The 26,522-nt window shown below is 37.0% G+C and overlaps 2 protein-coding genes across 14 annotated transcripts in view; both read right to left on the bottom strand.

Moving 5' to 3' along the window:
• Positions 1-20,137, bottom strand: part of LOC109066599 (serine/threonine-protein kinase MARK2-like) — a 51,151-nt gene extending 31,014 nt beyond the window's left edge. For all 13 annotated transcript variants that reach the window (XM_042759846.1, XM_042759847.1, XM_042759851.1 and 10 more), the window contains exons 1-2: positions 17,945-20,137; positions 1,007-1,177 (exon numbers count right to left, since the gene is read on the bottom strand). In XM_042759846.1, the coding sequence (XP_042615780.1) occupies positions 1,007-1,177; positions 17,945-17,995 (222 nt within the window). In that variant the 5' untranslated portion in view covers positions 17,996-20,137. The remainder of the gene's footprint in view (positions 1-1,006; positions 1,178-17,944) is intronic.
• Positions 20,138-20,288: 151 nt separating this feature from the next.
• Positions 20,289-26,487, bottom strand: LOC109080255 (actin-fragmin kinase-like). The gene is made up of 13 exons (XM_042759853.1): positions 26,250-26,487; positions 25,752-25,910; positions 25,604-25,676; positions 24,978-25,037; positions 24,623-24,893; positions 24,394-24,525; positions 22,657-22,844; positions 22,237-22,433; positions 22,009-22,100; positions 21,595-21,649; positions 21,298-21,395; positions 20,665-20,759; positions 20,289-20,584 (listed from the first exon to the last, which is right to left on the bottom strand). The coding sequence occupies exons 1-13, from the start codon at positions 26,309-26,311 to the stop codon at positions 20,453-20,455; spliced, it is 1,614 nt and encodes a 537-aa protein (XP_042615787.1). The 5' UTR covers positions 26,312-26,487; the 3' UTR covers positions 20,289-20,452.
• Positions 26,488-26,522: the final 35 nt, after the last annotated feature.

Raw genomic sequence — 26,522 nt, 5'->3', positions numbered from 1 at the left:
TGTGAGCTTCAGTGTAAATATTGCATCAAAATCAAATCAATTTGAATGCGATTTAAAAAAAATTGTTAAATAAAATATCTCCTTTTGAATTGGACTTTGAGCTTTTTAACTTTGCAGATCTTTTTTATGCTCAAACAGCAACATTACAGACTAACTAAAGCTGAAAAAGTGAAAAAGCATAATAGCACCCCTTTAAGTATTACAGTTGATTTAAAGCTAAAAGGCTAAACTATTCTATGTTTGACTCAAATTGAAAGAATAAAGAGATTAATTTCTATTAAGGTTTATAGGTATTTTAAGATGTAGCCTAACTAGCTATTTTAATAATTGCTTATTGAGTAACTAAGTTACTTTTCAGACAGAATAATTAGTAAAGTAATTTAAATACAATATTGATGATGCAATCAGTAATAGTAATTAATTACTTTTTGAAAGTAACTTACCCAACGCTGCTACTGACTAACCACACTTTCTTTCTCAAACTGGACCAATTAAAATTTTTATGCAACTGACTTAAAGTTATGACCAGTCTTAAAAAAATAGATAACTAACTTGTAATACTAGTCTAAGCAGTTTATGCAACAGGCTGGACATGAATCACACTCAGGCTTTGGCGATTTAGGATGCATCTTGTATAAATCTCAAACGGTCAAACCATGAAATAAGTGTACTATACTATACTACAGCTGTGCATTATCAATAACAATTTGGAATAGTCTGTTACATCTGTGTTAGAGGGAGCTGATATGCTGTAAAAAATGATTTTTCAAAGTTGGAAATAAAACAATGTTCATTAGAGTATGTTTTACAAGAAAATACTATTTCAGTATTTCTACTTCAAAATTTCACATTTAGTTTGTTGCTTGCCATTACTTTTTGTGATTGTTGAAATTTACTAGCAATTTCAGAGTGAAAATTGTATCAAAGTAAATTTTGTATCACACAATTTTTTTTCCAGTGTAGTATTCTCTTAACTAGATCCACTAAAAAAGGTAAATCTAGTTACCTCTTTAGAAGTGAGGACATGTCGGGCCAGTTTAACCTTGGCAAAGTTGCCCTTGCCGATGGTCTTCAGCAGTCTGTAATTTCCTATGTGGGGGTTTTCATCCACAGTCGGCACCACATTCCGACTACGTGACACACTGGGACGCCCTCCTCCTTTGGCATCAGAGTGGGTCTGACAGAGAGAAGGGATACAGGGATCAGAAAAATGTTTCAGATGGCCACACTCGGATGACACTCAAATTTCAACTACATTCTTCCCCCTCTCCGCTTTCATACATTACACACACAAACTCACACATGAGGATAAATGTATCAGACTGACTCACAAGAGGAAAATATGGCTACACAGTCACAGAGCCGTAGAAATATTGCTCAGTCATTTTGGAGTGCTAAATACACAGTGATGATCACAACCTCTAAACTGAAGTGACTATCTGGCAATTGAGGGGTCAGAACCAGATCAGTGAGCATGAGTGATATGTGAGATATGAACAGAACCACAGTGGAAATTTTGTATGTAACATGTCATTGTTGTGCTCTAGAGCACAGAAAGTGTAAAATAAGCATTTGAAGCAGCACTTGGTCTCTGTTAAGTAGAATCATTTGACTGTTGGTAAAAAGCCTTCTGTAGTTATGGAAGATACGGGTACAGAAGAGTTTACTACCGTTCAAAATTTTGGGTCAGTAAGGCTCTTTTTGAAGGAAATTAATATTTTTAATCAGCAAAGATGAAAGTAAAGACATTTATAATGCTACAAAATATTTCAATTTCAAATAAATGCTGTTCTTTTAAACTTTCTATTCAAAGAATCATGGTTTCCACAAAATATAAAGCAGCATAACTGATTATCACAATTGATAATAATAAGAAATGCTGTGCATATTGAGCACCAAATCAGCATATTAGAATGATTTCTTAAGGATCATGTATCAGTAAAGACTACAGTAATGGCAGCTGAAAATTCAGCTTTGCCATTACAGGAATAAATCACTTTTTTATATATTAAAATAGAAAACAGTCATTTATATTTTTTATTATATTTCCACAATATGTTTTTACTGTATTTTGTAATCAAATGGAGCCTTGGTGAACAAAAAAAAAAACTATTTTAAAAATCTTTTTAAAAACTTTTACATGGTAGTGTAGTTGCTGTATTTGCTGGATAGCAATGAAAAGGAATAAGGGCTCAGAGAAACACATACACATTCAAACTCTGGCTCTGAAGATATGCATATTATGTAATGCATCACATGCACCATGTTAATTTATGACTTCCTTCAGCACTGGTGAACATTCTCAATGTCCTTTTATTCTCTGACCCAGCACAGACCTTACACACAGGTTTTTTTTTTTAATCATTACTACTATTGATCATACTAAGCATCAGAAAATGATGGACAGAACTGGCAGGTCTGAGTAAATGACACAAGCCAGGCTTGGACTTGCATCGCCTACATAAGCAAGGATAACTCAAAGGATGTGCGCAACCAGACTGTTAAAGGGATAGTTATCCCAAAAATAAAAATTGTGTCATCATTTACTCATTCTCAGGTTGTTCCAAACATAATGGCTTGCTTTTTTCTGCAGAACTCAAAAGATATATATATTTTAAAAAATCCTTAGTGTATTACAATTGAAATCAATGGTAACCAAAATTGTTTGGTTACCAGTTTTCTTGAAATGATCTTCTTTTGTGTTCCACAGAAGAAGAAATGTCAAACAGGTTAGGAATGACATGACAGTGAGTAAATGATGACAGAACTTACATTTTTGGGTGAACCATCCCTTCAACAATGCTTATCAAGGGAAGAAAATTATGGGACAAGAGAAAGAAAGACGCATCGACACAGTTCTTGTGAATGAAAAATCATAATCTTATGAGATCTTCCTAAACACCCGACAGTCCCTTAACCCTACCAAATCGTCTCAACTCTCCCGTCCAAATCAAGATTAAATCCCAATTTCCCACGTTACCCCACTACACTGGAGAAACATACAGATCAGATCAGATTAGATTAGATTGGATTAGATTAGATTAAATCAGACGGGTCCATCTGCTAAAACCGCTAATACACAAACACACACACAAATATGCTATGTGCTTCTCTATGTTTTCCCGCTTTCATTCCGTCACAAACATAAGCGTGTTAACATTTACACAAGTAGTCTCACACAGCATTTATACATTTACACAAGCACTTTACAGGAGTTTCTCCATTTTTGTACTCAAGCTAAAGCAGAGCTCATTAAAGGGAAAGTTCAATCATCAAGAGGGACCCAGCCGACTCCATGAGCCCTGTGGTGCGATGTTTGTGTGTTGTGTGTGCGTGCAAACCACAGTTCACATATCCGAGCGCTGTACTTCATGACAGCTCCGTCTTCAAAGACCAGCCGATCAAAGTTCAAAGCCATAAATGTAATGCATGACGTCAGTCCACTAAATGGTGCACACTCAGAGGTATCTATTTAAAAGAAGACGTTCTTTATTTCTTTACACGTTTCACATGATTCTAATTTTGAAAAAGGGGCAGCTCACAGGAAAGGCATGAGAAAAGCTGGCTGAAACAATACAGCAAACAGCCACACTGTCTGTCTGAATGTGTGTGTTTATAACTGAAAACTGTAAACTGAGCCAAGAGCAGTAGCAAAGGTCAGGGCATGGAAGCTGGAGATTGACAGTGTGCTGACAGGATCAGAGGGGCAGGACTTAAGGTATTAGAGGGCATGCGTGCAGGTATGGCTGGGGACACGGATTTTAGACCTTGGTATAGCTTGTGTGTGCATAGTCATGTGAGCGCTGATACATACACTGCCATTTGAAAGTCTGGGATCAGCAAAATTTGTAATGTCTTTTTTTATTTTTTTTTAAAAGAAGTCTCTTCTGCTCATAATGGTTGCATTTATTTGATCAGAAATACAGAAATAAAAAACAGTAATATTGTGAAATATTATTGCAAATTAAAATAATGGTCTATTTTAATATACTTTAAAATCTAATGTTTTCCTGTGATGGAAAGCTGAATTTTCAGCATCATTTCTCCAGTCTTCAGTGTCACATGATACTTCAGAAATCATTCTAATATGCTAATTTATGATCAATATTGGAAACAGTTTTACTGGTTAATATTTTTTTTGGAACCTGTGATACTTTTTCCAGGACTCTTTGATGAATAAAACGTTAAAAAGAACAGCATTTATTCAAAATAGAAATCTTTTGTAACAGTATACACTACTGTATACAGTACTGTTCAAAGTTTTGGGGTCAGTAATTATTGCATCTTTTTTTTTTTTTTTTGAAAGAAATTAAGAAATTAATGCTTTTATTCAGCAAGGATGTGTTAAATTGATAAAAAGTGATAAAGATTTATATTGTTAGAAAAATGTTTTATAATGCAGCACAACTGTTTCCAACATTGATAATAAATCAGCATATTAGAATGATTTCTGAAGGATCATGTGACACTGAAGACTGGAGTAATGTTGATGAAAAATCAGCTTTGCATTACAGAAATAAATACATTTTAAAATTAAAACAGACAACCATTATTTTAAACACTAATACTATTTTGCAATATTACTGTTTTTTTTGTGTTTTTGTTAATTTTAATGATCATCACTCCAGTCTTTAGCTGTTGTTTAAAATGCATTAAAAATCTTACTGATCCCAAACTTCTGAACAGCATAGTACATAAAGCAGAACTGATATCAAATTATCAATACATCACACATAAACAGCAATGAAACACTCTGCTGCAATGTCACAATAAACCTTTACAATGGCACTCTGCTTTCTATCTAATCTTTCTTCCTTATTAAGCAGAACTTCACGACTCCCAAAACGATTCGTTCGAAGATTCATTTTTCCAAACCCCTCCTTTGCGTGAGGCTACTCCGCTCTGATTGGTCTGATGACCCAGTCTGTTGTGATTGGTCTACTGCGTACAGCACGTCAGAAACAGATTGCCCATCACTAGTACTGGAATACGGCTTATCAATACATTCTATTATAATAATGATAGTGCTGCACTCTAAAAATAAAGTTGGTTTTACACTTATGTTAGTGAACCAGGTCCACAGCTTAGTAGCAAAAAACCCAAACAATAATGGTACATGCGTTAGCCGAACACACACAGAGTACTGATAAAGCAATGCAGTTTGTAAATCAACTGCTCCATCCTTTATCATGATTCCAAGTAATAAGAACGACAGACATTCTATATTAATCGACACATTTCTAGAAAATAGCGGGCCCACAGCTGATAAGCAGAACTGTTACGAGACCTACAGCTACACTGAGTGTATACACAACACAACACAAGCCTACATATTTTGCACGTTAGACAGAACATTTAAGCAACAATTATTAATCATACTTACAGATTGTGATTCAGAGGAGCAAGCTGGTACAAATAAACTGGGCACTGAGCCATCTTTCAAAGACAACTGGTTTATGAATCCTGCATTGAACTCGCAGGGATTGGGGAAGCAGTCATCAGTGAAAGGACAAGAACACAGCAAAAGGTTGGGATTATACTGTTTGGGTATCGTAGTAAAGACTGTTCCAAATGTTGAATATTTGATTTTAAGTAAAAATTTGAGCCATTTATCTGTGGACACAGCAATCCCACAGTTCAATGCAAACAGGACAGTTATATATTTTCATCTAATATGGACATACACAACTGTTCAAAAGTTTGGGGTCAGTAAGATTTGTTTTTGAAAGAAGTCTCTTATGCTCACAAGGACTGCATTTGTTGGATCAAAAATATAGTAAAAACATTAATATTGTGAAACATTCTTCGTTATTTAAATAACTATTATATTTGAATTTATTTTAAAAAATGAAATTACTCCAGTCTTCAGTGTTATACTGATCCTTCAAAAATCATTCTAATATGCTGATGAGGTACTCAAGAAACATTTTTTATTATTATTAATTTTGAAAACAGTTGTGCTGCTTTATATTTTTGTGGAAAAAGTTATATATTTTTTCAAGATTCTTTGATAAAAAAAAAAAAAAAAAAAAAACAATGTAACAATCCTTACTGTCGCTTTTGGTTAATTTAATGTATGACTGATAAATAATTCTTGAATTTTTGAATAGTACCGTAGTTGAGGAAAATTTAGGGTTGAATTTTTACATGTTCTTACAGTACTGAAAAGAAATAGTTAAATTTATTCAAAAACAAATCATTTTTAATTAGCATTGACATGTTCTATGAGTTGTTTGTGCTTTTAGCTTAGCAACGTGCTAACATCAATCCCTACTGGAGTCAAATGTGATTGTTAGTCAAGTCTTTTGTGAGCGTTACATGAGCAACTTGTATTGCATGCATGAGTGACCCTTATCTGAGCTGCTGGACTGGACATATAGTGTTTCAATTAAGTCACTTGCAGGTTCCATTTCAGTTAAAATGCTTCCTTAAAGGGATAGTCCACTCAAAATTTCAAATTCGGTCATCATTTACTCATCAGTACAAACCTTTATGACTTTATTATTTTTCTGTGGAACACCAAAGCGGCTATTTAGAAAAATGATTCAATGTCTTTTGCCCATACAATGGCAGTCAATGGGGTCCAACGTTGTTTGAATATTTCCTTTTGTCTTATAAAGAACAAAGTCAGTCACACAGGTTTGGAACAACATGACGGTGATTAAATAATGACAGAATTTTCATTTTTGAGTTCATTCAAAATGCCAACCCTTAATGAAAATGAACAACTTTTTGTCGCTTTAAAGTGATGTCAGAGCCAACCGTCTCTTTAGAAAGTAACTGCTTACGTCGACTGCAGACAGCCCACAAGGATTTAAAACAGAATCAGAGTCTCAAAAGGGCTCATTTTTTGTATCTAGAACTATATCCTTTGGCATCAACCTTACTATTAAAGAATCATCTCGGATGAAGGTCAGCCTGGCTTAAATAAAATTCACATTTTCTGGGTCTTTCCTTTGCTCCATATCATCATCTATCTCTCCTTGTAATTACACCCTCCACAGACAGCAGTGAGGATAGAATAATGTTCTCCCTGACAACATGTCTGTGCCGGAATCTTTTTTAGGTTTACTGGGAGTCCTGCTCACTTCAGCGTTGAACCTTAAATACCACCTTCTCCGGCAGCTCTGAGATCCCGAGTTTAGCTGACACTGGTTCAGCTCAGTAGGAAGCTCAGGACAGCTGATCAGACGCAAAAGCTGCTCTAAGTGCTTCATAAAGCTACACGGCATAGAATTCTGTGACCGGACCTGACGTTCCTTGGCCTGGTTATGAGTTTCATCACTGATCTTTCAAATTTTACTCAGAGGTCTCTTTAAAAGAAGGATGGATGAGTGAACCAGAGGCACTGGGAACCCTATAAACACAAATGCTGCAGTAGCTGTAAAGCATGCTCTCTTGTTCTGTTCAAAAACACACATGCACTTGCACACAATACAGCATGCCTTTAAAGAAGCAGTCAGTCGCTGGGTCGTGATTGCAGCGTTGCCATGGAGATCTCTTGTTCATCCTCATGCTATCTTCTCTTTTCTTTACTTTTCTAAAGGACAGCTCCCTTTCCACCGTCTTAGTATCTCTCTCTTTCCATTTCCCCCTTCTTACTTTTCTTCATCCTCTCTTTCTCGCTAGCTTTGGAGAAAGTGAAATTGGGCGTAATATTCCAAGTACAGAGAGTGAAGCCCATCTCTGCCTAGAAAAAGAGAAACACTTTTTCAACACACACACAGATGCGGACATACACACCCAGAAAGCGACAGTCACGATGAAGAACTATAAATACTTCACCACCTACACATACTCTCCCTCTCTCTCTCACACACATACACAGTTTTTTTCAACAAAATTCAGTTTTTGTGAACCTGACACAAAATTGGTTCTAACTACATACTAAACAAAAGCATACTATTTCTGGTAGTACATTTCAATGTTTTGTTTATTAAAATTCTAGTTATTGAAACGAAACTTTTGAATGAGCAACTTTAACTATTCGTTGTGATATAAACATTCAGACAAGTCATGAGTCAAACTGAGCAACTATTGATTCGCTAGATGGATCCAAACTGTTAAAGTCACGATGAAACAAAGCAGCAACAGATCTTTCTTTTTGTATTGTGATGTAACTGTGATGTAACATCTAAGTCTATCTGATAATCTAAAATTGGGCCGGGCACTTTTATACTTTGGTTGTTGATTGGAATTTGGGCCTATTTACTCTTGCTCACTTCATGCATTTTCTTTGATTACATAGCTATCAGATTATGAAAAGATGGACCAGGTGTAAATGCCCTCTGAAATGCATTTGAGATAGACTGCTATCCGACTTCACAAACCACTTTGAGAGGTGGTTTGAGACACATTCCAGATGCAAAGGGATAAGTGTAAATGGATCTGGTTGTTGAAGCCACATATGTAAACTCGCTAAATTCTTTCACTAGTGCAAATGCTTTTGAAATGTGGGTGTTGCACTCAAAAATAAAAGTGTACTTGCAGTCAATTGTTGGGAAATGGGGTTTAAGTTGACTAAACGATTGGGGAAGTCTGGCATTAAAATATTTGAACATTAAAAGGTCAAACTAAATTTTAAATATAAAACATGCGTGGATTAATCATTCACAATAAGATCTATAACATGCATTTACAACAAAGATGAATAGTGAATTTCTATTTCTTGCCAACTTTAACTTGTGATTCATTAAATGAACCAATTCATAGGAGTTATTTATATATGAATCATGCTACACTAGTCATGCTGTACATTTGGTTATGCTTGCAGAGGGCAACAATTATGTAATACAAAACAGCTTTGACCTGTTTTTCAGTTCCAGAAGAGTGTGGAATGAAAAAAGAAAGGAAGGACAGGAAAAAAAGGAACTAAACAAAGGATTGATGGAAAGAAAAATGAAATAATAAAACAAAGAATAAGATATGATGGCTTGTTTCCACTGAGTGGTATACTTTAGTTAAATACAGTACAGTAGGATTTGAGTCGTACACCCTGAGTACCCTTACTTGATAGGCATGGTACATGTTGGAAAGTCAATCAAAGTCATTCTCGTGCAAAGAAAAAAGCGCAACATTGTCTGTGTGTATGTGTGTGAAAATACAAAATTATAAAATACCCTTATAAAATGCACTCTGATGTAAACTAGTTTCACAAACATTACCATGTTTGGATGTTTCTCACATCAAACCAGTCCGGTGAAACATACAAAGGAAGAGAAGTATGGATGAACTGATGGATGGATGAATGGCAGACAGGGCCTGCAGGTAATGCATGGGGATGTAAATCCCACACTGCCTCTATTTAAAACTAGAGTCTGGAGGCAGCCAAGGGCACAAACAGAGAGCAGATGGAGTGTCTCTCTCACTCTCCCTCTTCTTCATCACACCTCTCCCCTCACTTCTTCAGCTTGTCCTATGTCAGGAAACTGTCAACAGTGAATAAATAATACTGATATTAATACGCTCTCCCTCAATGAGCAGCAATTCCTCTGGGATGTAAAGCTTCACAGGGTGGCCGGCTCTTTCCGGAGCACTGCAGGGTGTGCACTGCAGGGTGTGGTATATAGTGGTTTGTAGATATCAAACAGATACACCTCTAGTGACTGTTTACCCGAGCTGAGCTTTAAAAATATGTACCGAGAAAGACTGAGAGGGAAAAGAGAACGTGATACTAAAGGGAACCCTATAGAGAGCTGAGAAAAAATAAAATATACAAAAACTATCAATAAAAGCTAGGGGTGGGAGAAACGATTCTGAAAACTTCAGATTCTGAAAGCACTTCTTGTTTATTGTTTGTAATGCGTTTCTTTCATCCCCCTTATTACTTTCAATTTCCTTGTATGTTTTGAAGCTATATGTAGTTAGTCATTCCTGACATACAACTGTTCATTATTCATTTGTAACTATTATAGTACTTATAACGATACAAGTCTTGTATACAATTATACAAGGGAAAAAATGCAGATCAAGAATCGTTTTAGAATCAGACTGTGATTACAAAACCAGAATCGGACTAGATACTGAGGTGCCTAAAATATTTAACATCATAAAGGTATAAAACAGTCACGCATGAATTCACCATATGAAACGAAGCACTAATAAAGACTAACAAAGGTGCTGAGACACTAATAAATCAGTTAAGCATTGACTGTCATTTCCTTACACACACACCCACAACCACCCCTACGTGACGTCAAGCTCCTGAAAACAGAGAGAAGGCATCGACACTCCCTTCAGTCAACTTCACACCCAGTGCAACTGGAAAGGCCTGTTTACACACACACACAGCGATTCATACTCTGGACTTGATCTCAACACAGTGGCTCCATGCCCGCCATTGTAAAAAATGCAAAGCCATGTGTAAATGTGAGCCCTGTTCGAGCTGCTGAAGGTCAGGGAGCTAAACAGGGTTTATAGTCCGCCGTGTTCACAGTCTCATATTAAAGCTCAATCTTCAGCCGCCCAACCTCATGTTCCCAAACTTTGCACTTTCTGACAGTATTCAAATTCCTCCCCATGAAAGGTAAATCTGGGCTCTTGTTTTTTTAGGATTATTTATTTTGTTTGGGTGTGGCAGTTTCACAGATATGTCAATGGAAAAGTTAATCTCAACTCAAAGGATGAGGTGATTGCCATCTTTGGCATTTCATACAGTATTTACAATATTTCTACTGCCTTTCCCACCCTTTATTTTACACAGCTAATAAAATGAGTAAATAAACATTTAATACTGTGAAAATACTAAATACTTTTGAAATAATAAATTCTCAACTATTTTCAGTAAAACAAAGTACAAGGCAACTTTTAAATTAGAATTAAGCAGAAAAACATAAGAAATAACCAACAATATAAGTGCAATTAAAAATGCTTTACATAAAATTGGGTTTATTTGAATGCAGTATCCTATAGGTCAATACAAGTACCAGAGGTCAACCTAATGATGCCTAACCAAATGATTAAGGTAGTGGGGGGAAAAAACATTTTACAAATATCTGGCTGATAGTTTGTGTAACTTTCTATTATTACAGCAATAAAATAAATACATTAAATAAAACTACCACATAATGATGAAACAAACAGTGTCTAAACATGGGTTGTGTCAAGGGCAGGTATGTTGTTGACGCCTCTTTGACTGATTTATTACGCATGCAATGCAATTGAATTTACTCACCTGTTGCTCACTGATTGCAACCAACAGTTACACTGGAATGAAGCATGCAAAGGAGGCCGTGCTTCCATGTCTTTGGGCACTTTCACATTAAAACTTTTTGTGACTTGATCATGAGGTTTGTTCGATTGGTGTGAAAGCTCCACCAGAGAGACTGTGTTTAAAAGCAGCTTTGCTTAACGTGAACAACAGTACAGTTCACTTTTGCTATGAAAAGCATCCAGTCAGGGAGTTAATCACTATTGATCTTCTATGTTTTATGAGAGTGCAGTATGTTACCCCATAAAAATCCATTTGGAAGAAATGCAATTTTTATTAGATATGTGGCCAAAGGTTCTTTATAGCAAGTCACTTCACTCTGTGACAATTATAGTAGTTATTTTATATATAGGCAAAGCACAGCTTCCATATACAGTACTTGTATAGGAAAAGACTAAAAACTCTAAAACTGTTTGCCAAGATGTTTCAATAACAAATGTCCAATCAGCAATCAAATCTGCCAACAATGGCATCATAAAATTCAGGCCCAGCAAATGAGCATGTGAATTCTACAGTAAACAAACAGACAATACCATCAGCAAAAAGGCAATTGTCTCTTTTATCTTAAAGACAAGACTTTCTTTTCTAGAGTTGGCAAATTGAGTATAATGTTTGCTCTCATTCATATTTCTATGAGCGGTGAGTCTCCCCGTCCTCTTCATACTACCTGTGATAAGGTCTGAGTATGACAAAGGAGATTTTCATCAATTAACTTAAAGGTCACTAAAACTGCTGATCAATCTCACCCAAACATTTGGCAGCAACCCCCAATAATCACTTAAACAGTTCTCTTATGGCTCGTTTCCACTGACAGTACAGTACAGTTCAGTACAGTATAGTTGTGTGTTGGTGTACATGTTAGTATTTGCGTTTCCAATTCGGTTTGTGTATTTATTTTGTGGGTTTGGTGTTTGTAGGATTGTATGGTTGGTGTGTTGTATGTGGGAATAAGCACAACTCTGCCTTTTTTTTTTTTAAATGTCAGTTTTAATGAACAACAATAGCCATTATAAAAGAATAAGTGCAAAGTATAAGACACTTATATAAGAGGAAATAAAGAAAAAGCAGTTCAGTCAAACGTACGCTACAAAGTCAGCGCTGTACAGTAATGTTCAAATTAAATATATAAAGTTAAATATAATTTTGTGCTCAGCCAAAACGATATGACCAGGTACAAATAATAGATTCATGAGATCACGACTGCCTGTTAAATATAGCCAACCCAAAACAAATTGTATCTCATGTTTAATCTTAAATGTGGCATAAGAGAAAGAGGTTGTTTTTAGTGTTTATTGATGACCTAAGGCTGCTCTCAGCGGATACATGAGCACTGAGTGCCCAGTGATTGCCTGGAGCTCCGAAATTGGCATAGCAAATTTTCAAATAGGCGCTATCTTTATAAATAAACCGCAGATTTTAGTTTTAAACAATTACATTCTCGCCTTAAAAACTCTTAAAACTACATTTCATGACACATTAACAGTAATATTTAGAAAATTTCACGGGTTTTTGGGCAATGACGTTTCGCAAGTCCACAAGAACAGACAAGAACGCATACTGAGAAACGGCTATTGTCTGTGTGAAAATATAAAATTATAAAATACACGGTTATATTTTTTTTGTGTTTGCACACTCTGATGTAAATAAGCCCAACACTCATGGACAACAGAGCGGAATGAGTGGAAAGCTTTATCCCCTTGTATCACGCAAAACTGATGATTCTATTCAACCAATCTCCCTTTTGGTACCCTTTGCTGTGCTAGGTACCCCAACAGAAGGGTACCAAAAAGTGGTATGGTACGGTTTCTCTATTTTGGTACAATTCACAACTTCTGACAGTGGAAACGGAAATAATTGCATACCGTACTGTACTGTAACGAACCGAACCATACCACTCAGTGGAAACGAGCCATTAGGAGCTTTTAAACTTCAATAGTTGGTGAGAGTGGTAAACTACAGCTCTAGCTTTCAGAAAGAAAGATATGTGTGAATTCATAGCATTTATAAATGAAAAAACTGACACTATTTCAGCTCTTAGTCCAAAAGCTGCTATAAACTATTACATCGATTGCCTTCTAGCCCAATTCATTTGCTGATATCACTATATAATTGAATTACAACAAGACAAAGGAAGACACTATAATGTGGTCAGATGATCATATTGTGGGTCTCCCCTGCTGCCATATAAAGCTTCAGAACCTGAACGAGAGCCATTTCCACAGAGCTGATTACATGCTGATGTTCTGTCTAGTAATTTATCAGTAATGACAGTGAGTCTAACGTCATGCCGTCCACCCCTTGAGATTTAACCACACCTAATCCCCTCAAAGAGTCTGAGAACATGTGGATGCAGTTCAATATCTTGTGGTGACTTTAAATAATGTAGAAACTTTTTTATTTTATTTCTTGCCTTAGATAACCAACCATTTGAGCTCACAAAGACCGACGATGAAAAATAAAGCAAGTTACTAAGATGGCACCCATGCTTTATGACTTTATAACCTGCTCTTTCACCTGCACTTTCCTATTCTTCTCTATGTCAACACTGGCCTTTGTTTGTGTATATAAAAAAAATGATAAAACTGAAACCAATTAAAAAACTTAAAACAAGTGTTTTTACAGAAACCACATCTAAAAGATGTTTTTATTTTCTTAAGTGATGATCAAGACAGGACTCATTACATATTTACTATTAATGATATTGCAATCTATCAGAAATAGATATACTGAGAGTCTTGTTTCCACTCCAGATGCAAAAATAATATAACAGAGCTGCTGAAACAACAAGGTGATGCCATCTTAAAGAAGCATTTGCATACAATTCATAAATCCAGGAATTACTATAATCTGTCATTTACCAGCCATCCTGACACATGACATGATGATGGATTGTTTATTTCTAAGCATCTCAAAAGAGTACATACTTGCAATGCGATCTAGTCCTTGTAGATCAGCTTTGACTGACTGGATAATATCAGGATTACTACTTTCACATACATAAACTGCTGGCATTAAAAAAAGGTTTTTATTCCGGTGAAATGATGTGCCTAGTGGAGCGAGAAGTGCTAATGGAGTAAATCACTGCAGTGGAAAACTGTGAGTCTTTGAGACTGATCAGGGTCAGCGGACCCCACAGAAATCTGTGGTACTATAAAGGATGTCCAAACAAAGCACACCAGACTGAACAGCACAGAACGCATTGAGGAATTCGCCAAGACGTGAGCTGTAAAACCGGGCAAATGCAAAGATATTTCAGGCAAAAAGATCATTTTTTTCATTTTTGATATCACTCCAAAACAGTGATATCAAACAGCAACATCATAGACTATTCATAAAAGTTCAGTCATTAAACCTCAAAAACGATGACACCCCATACCTTTCAGTACACATAGCTGGTTACCATGGTCAAATGCTACCAAAGCACCTCATCAATAGCTTCACAAAACTTGAAAATCAACATGAAACATCATTGGCAATGTGGCATATTTCCAAGTGACACAGGATATTCAAGATGGTGTTCCATACTAGAATTAAGTCAGACTAAACAAGATTTTGCAAATTGATTGTGGAGGACTCCTGAAACAATGCAGGCACCTGCTTTTGAGTAGCCTTTCTGATGGGATGTGGAAAACGAAGGTCAAAGTCACCCTCAAGGACATCATGATGTATCCCAATGGCAATTTCGCAAATCTCAAAGTCATAAATGTGCAATTGTTGTCTGAACCTTTTAGTGGTTGACCGACATATATTGCCATTGCTTATAAACTGGCTGATATTTGGCATTTTTTTAATTATAGGCATCACCAAGTTTTTCTGTTTGGACCAATAAGTGTCGGAAGTGGGGTTTTTTTTTTTTTTTTTTGACAGTGCTGAGAACACCAGTGCCAGATTACAGATGCACAGGAGCTCCCATGCCACATCTTCATTAGTTTACTGTCTTTGTTTAATAGTTCTGTCTAATAAATCATTAGTAAATGCATGTCTTTCAATGTATCAATGTTTTTGAATATCTAATATAGAATCAGGATTTTGCTGTTTAAAGTATTCTGTTTATTTATTAATTTTAAAATCAAGTTCAAATTATTTACTTCTAATTCGGTCAATTTTGTAAAATAAATTTACATTTAATTGTAGCATGTGCTATTGTATTTATTTACTATCTTTAAATTATACAGTCTGACATCATATACTGTATATAGGCTTTATATTGACCATCATGCTCTCATATCGGCACTGGCCAATACAAAAATACATATAAATCCACTAGAACCTTTATTACATGATTTATTACATGATTACTACATTATCCAACAAATGTCTAAAACAAAGCCTAAACAGCTATAATTTGGCTATTAGATAATATGATCTGCCTCATGCAGCTTAGGTGATGTTTCCGAAATATCTTTTCAGCTGACATCAACAACATTTGAAACAACATGAGGTAAATAATTGCACACAGTTTAAAAAAAAGCATTTATTAAAACAGCAAATAAGGCCCATTTGGATTGCATGTTAACTTTACAGAGTATCTAAACCATATAATTTAGCTAAAACATCAGAATGTAGAGGTCAGAGGATGAGAAACAGGTGAAGGCCCTTTCTCTCTCTCTCTCTCTCTCTCTCTCTCTCTCTCTAAATCTGTGTTAGTGGGGTCTGGGATTTCAGGGATATGTAACAAGCCTGTGGTGTCAGGTCACAGTATCAGCAAGGTGACACACTGAGTTACTGAGGACAAGGAAACCCTGTGTCAACACTTATTGGGGTGGTGGGCTTTTAAGACATGGATGCCATAAAGCTGGAGAACAGTCACAGGCCGAATAGGCCTCAAAAAATAAAAAAAATAAAATCATGTTTGTGTGATGCATAATTATTAAAATTATGAAACAGCAAAGGGAGTGACAGATAAAAGTCCCAAAGATGCAAAACATGGCCATAAATATAAAGTCATAAATATAAACACACTGTCACGAGGCCGATCTTTATGCAAAGCATCCTTCCCTGTGCCTGAACCACCCCAATGGAGAATAATGCAAAATAATAACACATTTCCATACCTCTCCTCCTACATAGCAGGCTGAAACTCACCCACAACCTCACTAGTATGATTAACACCAATGATTCACTCCTCACACTCTTCCTCTGCTAAAACAGACACGCTCTGAAGAAGAAGTGAAAGATCTCAGAGAGGGCATCCGGAGATCTGAACAAGGATATAAAGTCCTTCGCTTTTCATTAAGCCACTTATCGGAAAACACACATGTTAGTGCTGCCTGTATTGTATAAAACTCAGTCAGCATTAGTCACACTGGCATGAGTTATTAATGAGCACTGAATCTGTCCTCTTCCTCCTCCTCACTTTGAATGGCTCAATTTTCCATCCTCTGGCACTCACACCACAATCCGTGCCTTATCACATTGAGAGGGGCAAGGCTAGGTATTCTCACTGCCTGTGGTCTTCATGGTTCCCAAATTAAATGATTTCCCCTATAGACTAGTGGTTCTCAACCTGTTTGAACATTTGAATTCCCGTCCCTTTTTTTTTTTTTAATTTACAGAAATTAGGAGTGCCTGTAGATTAAAATAAGTAACTAAAAGAATTGTAATTAAAAAAAAAAAAAGTAAACTATTGAATTCCATACGCTTGGGGGTAAATTACACATTTTAAAGCTTGTTTTGTTTTATTTTAAATCAAGTCATTTAAGTCATCTTGAGGCCTCACTGGAAGTCTTTTTTTTAATTTATAGAAATCAGTGTCCACATATTTAAAAAAAAAAGTTACTTAATTATAATTAATTTAGATAATTAAATTGTTGAATTCCAGAAGTTTGGGGGTGATTTTTTTTTTTATCTTGATTTTTAGTTTAGCTTATTAAAGCATGTTTTATTTTAAAAGTCAGTTTGCTTTATTAATTTACAGAAATTAGGGGTGTCCACCGATTGAAATAAGAAAAATTATTATTCAAATTAAAATAAATAGATTGTTGAATTCCAGAAGTTAATGGGTGAATTAAAATAAGAAACATTGTGGCTATTTAATGGTTTTAGCTTATTTAAGCTTTGGTTTTATTTTAAATCATATTAAGTCATCTTGAGGCCTCCTTTGGAAGTTTTTTTTTTTTTTTTAATAGATATTAGCAGTGTCCACATATTAAAATAAGTAACTAAAATAAACATGTTAACTCAACATAATTAAATTGTGGAACTGTAGGAGTTAAGCGGTGAATTACAGTAAGATATCTTGATATTTTAGAGCTTATTTTATAAAACATTTAAATCATCTTGATTGTTTGCTGAGGCTCCCCAGTGGACCCTGGCCCTTTAGTTGAGAACCACTAAAGATGGGTCTAAACTGCTTGTTACTGATATACCAAAGGACACTGATTATTAATATAAGGGATATAGGGTTTTCAGTTTATCCACTGAACAATACTACTTACAGTAAAGACACTGTTAACATCAGACATAAAACACTAGATTTACAACATTTACAGTGAGTAACATGAACGAAGCCTTGACAAGCCTTTCAATTAACTGTTAAGGGAAGTCATGTCCACTCAGAGCAACTTTTCCTGAACTAACTTTTTTTTCCTCCTTCCAGTCACTTATCTTTTAGTCTAACAAGTCTGAGGGAAATACAGTTCAACAGAAAAGCAAGCATGACGTCATTCCCAACTATTAAAAACACACATTCATACGTATTAGTTTCAGTGCGGTCAGTGTGAAGATACTTCTCACCTGGCTGGATGAATTCTCAATAACACCTGCTCCTTGAGGCCGGGTTGACATTTTCGCCCAGGGATTCTCAAACACAGGGCCAAAGGGGGAAATAAAAACGGAAAATTGTATTCAGTGGTTGACAAGCATTTAAAAGCTTGTCGTTTGAGGCTATTCGTCTGTTCTGACAGAAGTAATCAGTGTTGCTAGCTAGCCTGAACTAGCCACGCAGACAGCGATCAACAAGTTGAAGCCCAACATCAGTCCATATGTGGAGAAAAACTTGTTTTGAAGTCTCCAGTTGAAAATAAAAAGCAGGTCGTTGAGGAGGATTTGTGAAGGATTTTAAGTCTTCGCGGGGAGACGGAGCTCACTTACATTTAAATTTGAGTTTATGAACGATTCATATCCTCCCAGGTCTTAAAATGACAGTAATAGGGAATGAGCACACGAATAGGAAAAGGGTCTCTCTGCGAGCGATATTAAATGTTAGGCCAACCAAAAATCACAATTTTACCGACCTTCAAAATCAAGTGTCAACAAAAGGTGAAAAACCTCAGCCGTCACTTTGAGCTAAACGAAACAAACGGCGCTTGGCTGAACACGGATGTGAAGAAAAACGACCGTTAGGGCCAAGCAAACGTAAGGTGGGTTTCAAAAAAATAAATAAAAAAATAATGAAAAAAAGATCAATCCCGAAAAACCCTCATGATCCACGAAACCGTCTTCCGCCACTCACCGGATCCCGGTGACAAACGGTTGTTGAATGAAAGGAAACGCTCGCGTCCAAAGACAAACATCCAGAGTCAGGTAGTAAAATCCATAATTGGCTTCGGGTCTGTGGTGAAACGAGTTTCATAGGAGGCGGATCGGTGTCGTACTGCGGCCGAGCTGCTCAAACGCTCGTGCCTGATACCGGAACAAGCGCGAGAGGCAACATGGCCGATCTTCGGAGCGAGCGTAGAAGGGGAGGGGCGGCGACGGACCCGTGCGCGGATACTCCAGGCAGCAGTCGGAGCTCGCACACTGCGGTATTCGCGACTGTAGACGTGGGGTGACATCATGCGGTCGTTGTTACCGTGGAGATTTTGAAACTGAGCAGATGCCTGCACACAAGAAACAGCATCTGTGTGTGTGCCTGACCTGCTGGCTCCTGTGTGACTGAATGGGAAGTGTTCAAATAACTAAAAGAGGCATTTGGATTTTCACAGACCGTTTAATTTCGAACAGGTTTGCTGCAGCAGTGTCTACAGCAAAAATTGTAAATTTTAAAACTGAAACTAAAGTTTAAAACTGGGCATGTATATACAAAAGACACCACTAAGCTTTCATAGATCACATCTGAGTCCCTTAGGGGTGTGTGAATCACAAAATGACAGATAAAGGAATCATTCAACCCAATATTACCACCGAGAACCTGTCATTGTTTACTCACCCTTAAGTAAATCCATAAACAAATACTGCTAATTTTTGTGGGGCATAAAAGGAAATTTTTTGAAGAATCTTCAAAGAAAATAAAAGCAATTGTGCACTACATAGGTTTTCTGAAGCCATACAAAAGCTTTCTGGGAGAAACAAAAATGACATTCTAGGTCAGGTGTGTCAGATTCAATGGTATGAGTGTTTGAGCAGGGTTGGAACGAAACTCTGCAGGGATCTGGCCCTCCAGGAATTGAGTTGGACACCCCTGTTCTAGGTATTCACAAAAAAAAAAAAAATTCAGGATTGGTGTCATGATGTTAAAAAAAAAATCTGATAAACTAAAAGCTATGATGGAGATTTTATAGGTCTGTCACAAAAACTATTTTATGGCTTTAGAAGACATGCAATATAGCAGTGGTTCTCAACCACATTCCTGGAGGACCCCCATCACGGCACATTTTGCATGTCTCCTTAATCAAACACACCTGATTCAGGTCAACTGCTAGTAGACTCACAGACTTGGAATGGGTGTGTCAGAGAAAGGAGACATGCAAAAAGTGCAGTGTTGGGGGTCCTCCGGGAATGCGGTTGAGAACCACTGCAATATAGCACACAAAACATACGGACTTTCTTGAATTTGGCAGTCATGATCACAATGGACTGTTGTTTAAAAAAAAATGCTGTGTGAAGACTTTTAAATTTGTCCTTTGCTGTTGTACAGAGGAACAGAATACAGGTTTGAAACCACTCAAAGGTGAGTAAACAATAATAGTTTTGACGATCTAGTCATGTTCTTTAGGAAACAAATCCGCTCGTAATGATTTACAATATTGGGCTTGTATCACAAATGCTCAATACGTCCTCCATAACATCACTGAGAGTTACTTTGAAAGATCTGTACGCAAATGAATGCTAATAAATGATGACAATGCAAATACCTGAGTGAAAGTGTAATAGACCTCTTTAAATACACAAGCATCAATCCACACTCAAACACACACACAAAAACTAAATCTGAAACACCACAACATAAAACTAATATAAAAAAAAAAAAAAAAAAAAAAAAAAAAAATAAAATGCATGTAAAACCAAATCCTGATGCAAGGTTTAGTCTTTTAGCTCCTCTACTGGGATAGTGAAAAGGTCAGAGAAGAAGCTCCCTTCGTTATCACCTCCACCAAAAACCAGAAGTGTTTGTGGGGCTGACTCTGGAAGTTCCTCTTGCTCATTCACAGAACCCTGTAAAACAAAGACAAGTATTATAATAATGAACTGAAGCCACTTGCTGAACTTCATTATTTGAATTTGAATAATTTTACCTGTTTGTATGTGATAGGCATGGTAATGATGGAATGTCCAGCTCGGGGTACAGAATTGAGCTGGGGAAGCGTCAGAGATGACCAGCAACTAGTGTCTGAAGAAAAAAAAATATCAGATTATTATTATTTATTCCAGGTTAAAAACAATCTTAAAATCTGTCAACAGTATTTATGGCATGTGACAGCATCAAAGTATGGGGTCAGAAAGACTTTTTACAAGAAGAAAATCATTTTAAATCAAGGCATTTACAATGTTATACAATTTTGTATTTTTGAATAAATGCTGTTAACTTTCTATTTATCAATCCTGATTAAAAAAAAAAAAAAAAGTTTCCACAAGATCAGAATATTAGAATGTTTTCTGAAGGATCATGTGACACTGAAGACTAGAGTAATGGCTGCAAAAAAAATAAAATCTGGAATAAATTCATTTTAAAGTATTAAAACAAGACAAACTCAAATTTTACATAATATTTCTGTTTTACTGAATTTTTGATCAAAAGAATGCACTTTTTGTGTAGAAGATATTTTCAACTGCATAAATCTTACCGACCCCAGACTTTTGAACAGTAGTGTACATCGTAGCAGTCAGAGTCCTGGCAACAGAACTGGGGCATAAAACCTTAGTCTCACCTGTGTTGAAGATGAATGCATCACTCAGTGCGTTGTTTCCATTGTAGCCCCCATAGATCAGGAAGCTGCAGTCTGAAAGAACCGCACAGCCATGCCAACTGTGATGAAGTAAGGGTCAGAGGTTAAACACTCAATACATCTAAGCTGATCAAGATATGGCCAATCATGTGATCATTATAATAAGACGACTGACTGAATTTCATTTAAACATTTAATCTGCAGCAGAGAGCATGTTTTTAAAGAACTGTTCTTAGTCTTTATTTACTCCAAGAAGGAATTGTGTCACATTTTAAATACCTTCTGGGAGAGGGGGCTGTTCCACTTGTCTTCACAGCAGAAAACTCCATCAAGCCTGAAATAGGTTGTGACAATGTGATATTCTAAGCTGACTACTCCACTTTTTAAAAGAGCACCTTCAGTAATTAATGTGGAAAAACAGTATGAGTCATACCAGATATTAAATATGCAGAAAAATCTAGACAGATCTACGGAAGTATAACAGTTTCAAACAGGGGAAAACAATTAATTGGATAAATGTCAATCTAATAGACTTTCTCAAGCAACAATACTAAAATGCCTTTTATTAGTGGTGAAACATGTCCTTCCAGTGGCTGTTTAAACATTATGTTATTGCTTATTTCCCCCGAAGACTTTAATTAAAAATTAAATAAGTCTTGAAAAGAAAAGAGTAACAATTCTTGCAGTATTCACCGAGGTCTAGCATGAACATGTCACTGAAGCACACAGGGGTGTCCCATCCACCAAACACAAAGATCCTCCCCTGCATCACACATGCTGAGTGCCTGTACAAACAAAATCAAAAAGAAAATACTCATCTGCCACATGTACAGCTGAAAACAGTTTTGAAACATTATCAGTCATGCAATTAATGAAATATTACATCATGCAACTTTGAATAAAAAGACATGAGCTCCCTACCCAGAGCGTGGCGCAGGCTTCTCTCCATTGACAATAGGTTGATACCAGATGGCCATTTCAGTGTTAAAGATGTAGATGGAGTCACTGCAGCTGTCTGGTTCTGGGTGTGGGCGAGGAAACACTCCTCCAAACACAAAGAGCTCTCCTCTGAACATACTGCAGCTGTGGTAGGCCAGAGGAGGCACTTTTCCTTGCGCCTAAAACGGTAAATGAAATTCAAATGAGTTTTTTTAGTATATACACAGTATCAACTGGCTAATACTATTAGATCTGGATTTACTATGGGCTACAACAAGATGATATCTGTACCACAAAAACAAATCTTTTGTGCAGAGTCATGTGTTACAGGCAGTAATACTATATAGTTCTGAGTGTTTTGAAGGTTTTTGTTGTTAATCTTAGAATCAACTGCAGACTAACCTCAACCAAAGTCCAACGCCAGGTTTGTGTGTCTAGGATGTGAACATCATTAAACCATTTCTTATGTTTCGAGCCACCAAACACAAAAATACGCTTGGACTCCGGGTCATAGGTCGCTGTGTGACCAATGCGGGCCTCAGGGGTGGGTCCTTCTGCAAGGGTTTCAGCAGGGACCCAAGAAAGATCCTCTGAAAAACATTAAGAGTTGAGTTGCATATACCAAATAAAAACATTTAATATATTATCATCTACTGAAGAAAGGAATGCAGTGATTAACCAATTTCACTATTAAAGGTGCTGTATGTAAGATTTTGACTTGACTAAAGGGGAAGATGTGGCCTAATGGTTAGAGTTTGACTCCTAACCCTAAGGTTGTGGGTTCGAGTCTCGGGCCGGCAGTACCACGACTGAGGTGCCCTTGAGCAAGGCACCGAACCCCCAACTGCTCCCTGGATGCCGCAACATAAATGGCTGCGCACTGCTCCGGGTGTGTGTTCACAGTGTGTGTGTGTTCACTGCTGTGTATGTGCACTTTGGATGGGTTAAATGCAGAGCACGAATTCTGAGTATGGGTCACCATACTTGGCTGTATGTCACGTCACTTTCACTAAAGCATAAAAATAACATATGTTTGCAGAGATTTAAGAAACATGCTAAGTTAACATACTTGCTTATCTGAAAAAGAATGCTACAGTCAGTTATTCTCCTTTTAAAATGTGCATTCCGGGCAGGAAAGTCAATCTTTGTTTTGGTTTGTGAAACAAGCTCACTGCCAGTTTACCCAATTGTATTTCGGCACCCCGGGTTGCCAGTTGGCAGAAAACACAGCGAATTTCATTTCTTTCATCATCAAGTGCGCTCGTTCCTGTTTGTGTTGTAAAGCTGGCAACCTGCTTGTGCGTCAAGTCTGAGGAGGAGGGGCCGGGTGAAAAAAAACCCCTCTACAATATACAAAACGGTTGCAACTTGCGCAAAACAAAAACGAAGTTACACCAGCGGTGCACAAGCTTAAAGTGTCAGGCTTATCAGAGACACTGAGGCTACTACACACATTAGACTAACTGTGACACAGGGACCAAACATCGAAGCTTCATTTCCACCAAAAACAAAAAACAAACAAACCTGTAGTCGATAGTGTGGGAGCATTTTGGGTATACCAAGAATGACCGGGGCATCACTGAAATATTGCCATAAAAAGTTGCTGCTAAAGGAGAATATTATGTAAGGGATAATGCACGCATAGCTATGCATTAAATTATTTTAATAAACAAAATAAGACGTGATTTTCTCAAGCCACATGTAAAATAAGATGAATTATTAAAAAGATTATTTAAATGAATACGTATGGATGACAGTAACAGTTCAATTAATTCCTATCATTATTACCAGTTTCCCCTGGGGGATAAATAAAGGTAATAGTAATATTAGTCTTATATTAATAATAATACTTAATTTACATTGTGATTTATTGTCCCTGTTATAGTATTATTTATGTTTAAGTAATAAACCAACAAGATATTTTTTTCGCCATGTTTCCAAGGTCTCTACCTTAGATACAAAAGAAATGTAGAAAGAATGCATTTTTTTATTGCAAAGGGAGAGACAGACTTTATTATTATTTTGTGCTGTATTATTGATTGTGATTATTCCTCAGACTCTATTCGTACCAACAAAATCTATAATCGCTACATCCCTAATCTATTGACATGAGACAGAAACATAATGTGAAATGCTTACCTGTGCACAGTTTCCAAATGGGGTCTTTGCAGAACTGCATCCTGGCACCTTGTCCTCCAATCATAATGGCTGTCTGAGGATCAATGGGACAGAGAGTTTGACCCCAGCGACCTGACGGCTTTTCCAGTGGAGCTGAAAAAGTCACAGTGTTAAACATACAATAACTAGCATATCACATAATTCATATGCTCCAGCTCCACAAATGTAAGCAATGAGAACAATCACTCACCAGTCTGAGAGGGGTTTTTGGCCTGCTTGCCTTTAGCTTTGTGGCTCTGAGAACTGGAAGCTGCAGTCTGTTGCTCCTGTTGTGAGAACAGACGGGTCTGACCTCCACGATGACTGTTCTTGCTCCGTCTTTGAGGTGTCACCTTTTCAGAGGCATTAGGACAGATGTTCTCCTTGCCTCTACCTTCGTTCATTTCTTCCTCCTCCGCCTCTCCCTGAGACCGCTTTCTCTTGCCCAGACATTCTTTTAATGCAGGTACTGTGGGGTTGCACTGGAAACAATGAATTGAGAGAAGACACTGCAGGTAAGTACAGGCAAATACACAGTGCATCTAACTCCGGCAGGTTCAACTCACCTCTGGAGTGCATTCCATCTGTGAAAGAGTCAGCGCCGGATCCAAAAACTCTGTAGTACCCTTTGGAAAACAGGATCATGGGTCAGTTACTGTATGCACAGGTCCAAAAACTTCATACAGAATGTAATACAATTTATTTCTTATATTTTATAGATCACTAGATTAGGCTTTCAAGCAAACATTGTAGCATCTCTGACTGGAAAATTCCCTTAAATTCACGAAGAAATGGAAGTAGTGACAGATTTTCCATTTTGTGACGCACATCCAAGTGAAATGGATGATTGAGTAGGACTTGGTTCTGTCCATTCAAAGTTTATTGATTGACTGGCAGATCTGAATGCGAGCATGAGGTCGACTGTAAGAAAGGAATGGGATTTAAGCGGCCTAAATGACTGAAGAAGACTGGCATACATCACCAGAATGAAATCTGACATGTTCACCAGAAGATCAAGTTATGACACGGACGAATCATTCACAAATAGATCAACAACATGCTTTATTATGCTTTTAAAAACCAACGAGTTTCCATTTCATGCAACCTTTAAAATCAGCACAGAAAATGTCATAAAAAGTCTCCGGATTTGTTGTGTAACACAAAATAAGTCTGAGCTTGTACAGTCTCTTACCCCATTGAGTTTTACATTTAAGGTTGCTCCGCTGGCCCAGACACCATCCTCACCAGATTCCCAGGACAGACATCTGAGAAGAGAAATGTTCAGTAAGGGAATCAAGGTAACTGTTACTGAACTGATTTAACATAAACAGTAAACGTACTTATTGAATGGTGTTAGTTTTCCCATATTAATGGGTATGTTCCTCTCATCAGCCAGCTCCACCAAGACTGAATCTCGCTCTCCCCAGTCTCCTCTGGTGAAGAGCACCATCAGCTGGACTCCAGGCTGGATCTCAATCGAGCTCTGCCACCCATCACGCCTGTTGTGGGAAATACACGATGAAGAATATAATCCTCTCAAATATATAACACAGGTTTAACATGTAGTTACTGAGACAAGTATCTACAGCACTGCTGATATTGTGCACATCTGTTAGTCGCAATAACTTTATGAGGCGGGAGACAGAAAGTCTGCATTGCACTATCAAGACTGCTTAAAAATATTAAAACATATGAAGCTATCGGGATGTATTTCGTGCAGTAAACTACCCGAATCACTGTAAGCGTGCACAGCGTACGTTGCATTAAAATAATATTAAATAAACAGCCAAATACATACAATGCATCTCCGATCATGTTTGTATCTCAGTGAATTTTACCTCAGAATCTGCTGTGGTGGTTCATCTACTCCAAATATGGCATAAACACCAAAGTCCTCCATCGAAACGCTTTTAGGTTGACACTCTCCACCAGAACAAGTGCAAAAAAAAGTAAATTAATTAAACTCCGATAGACAGAGCTCTATCTCCCGCCGACCTAAAGCGCAATAAATATAAAACTCGCGCCACCGCCAAGGCGTTTCATTCACGGAGCGCAGTGATTGGATGAGTGGGCGGGAACGCAACGCTGTCGACCAATCCTAAAGAAGAAGC

The sequence above is a fragment of the Cyprinus carpio genome, chromosome A7 (genome assembly GCF_018340385.1).
Source record: "Cyprinus carpio isolate SPL01 chromosome A7, ASM1834038v1, whole genome shotgun sequence".
Taxonomy (NCBI): domain Eukaryota; kingdom Metazoa; phylum Chordata; class Actinopteri; order Cypriniformes; family Cyprinidae; genus Cyprinus; species Cyprinus carpio.
The sequence above is the reverse complement of the archived record's forward strand: the minus strand, read 5'-3'. Positions and strand labels throughout refer to the sequence as shown.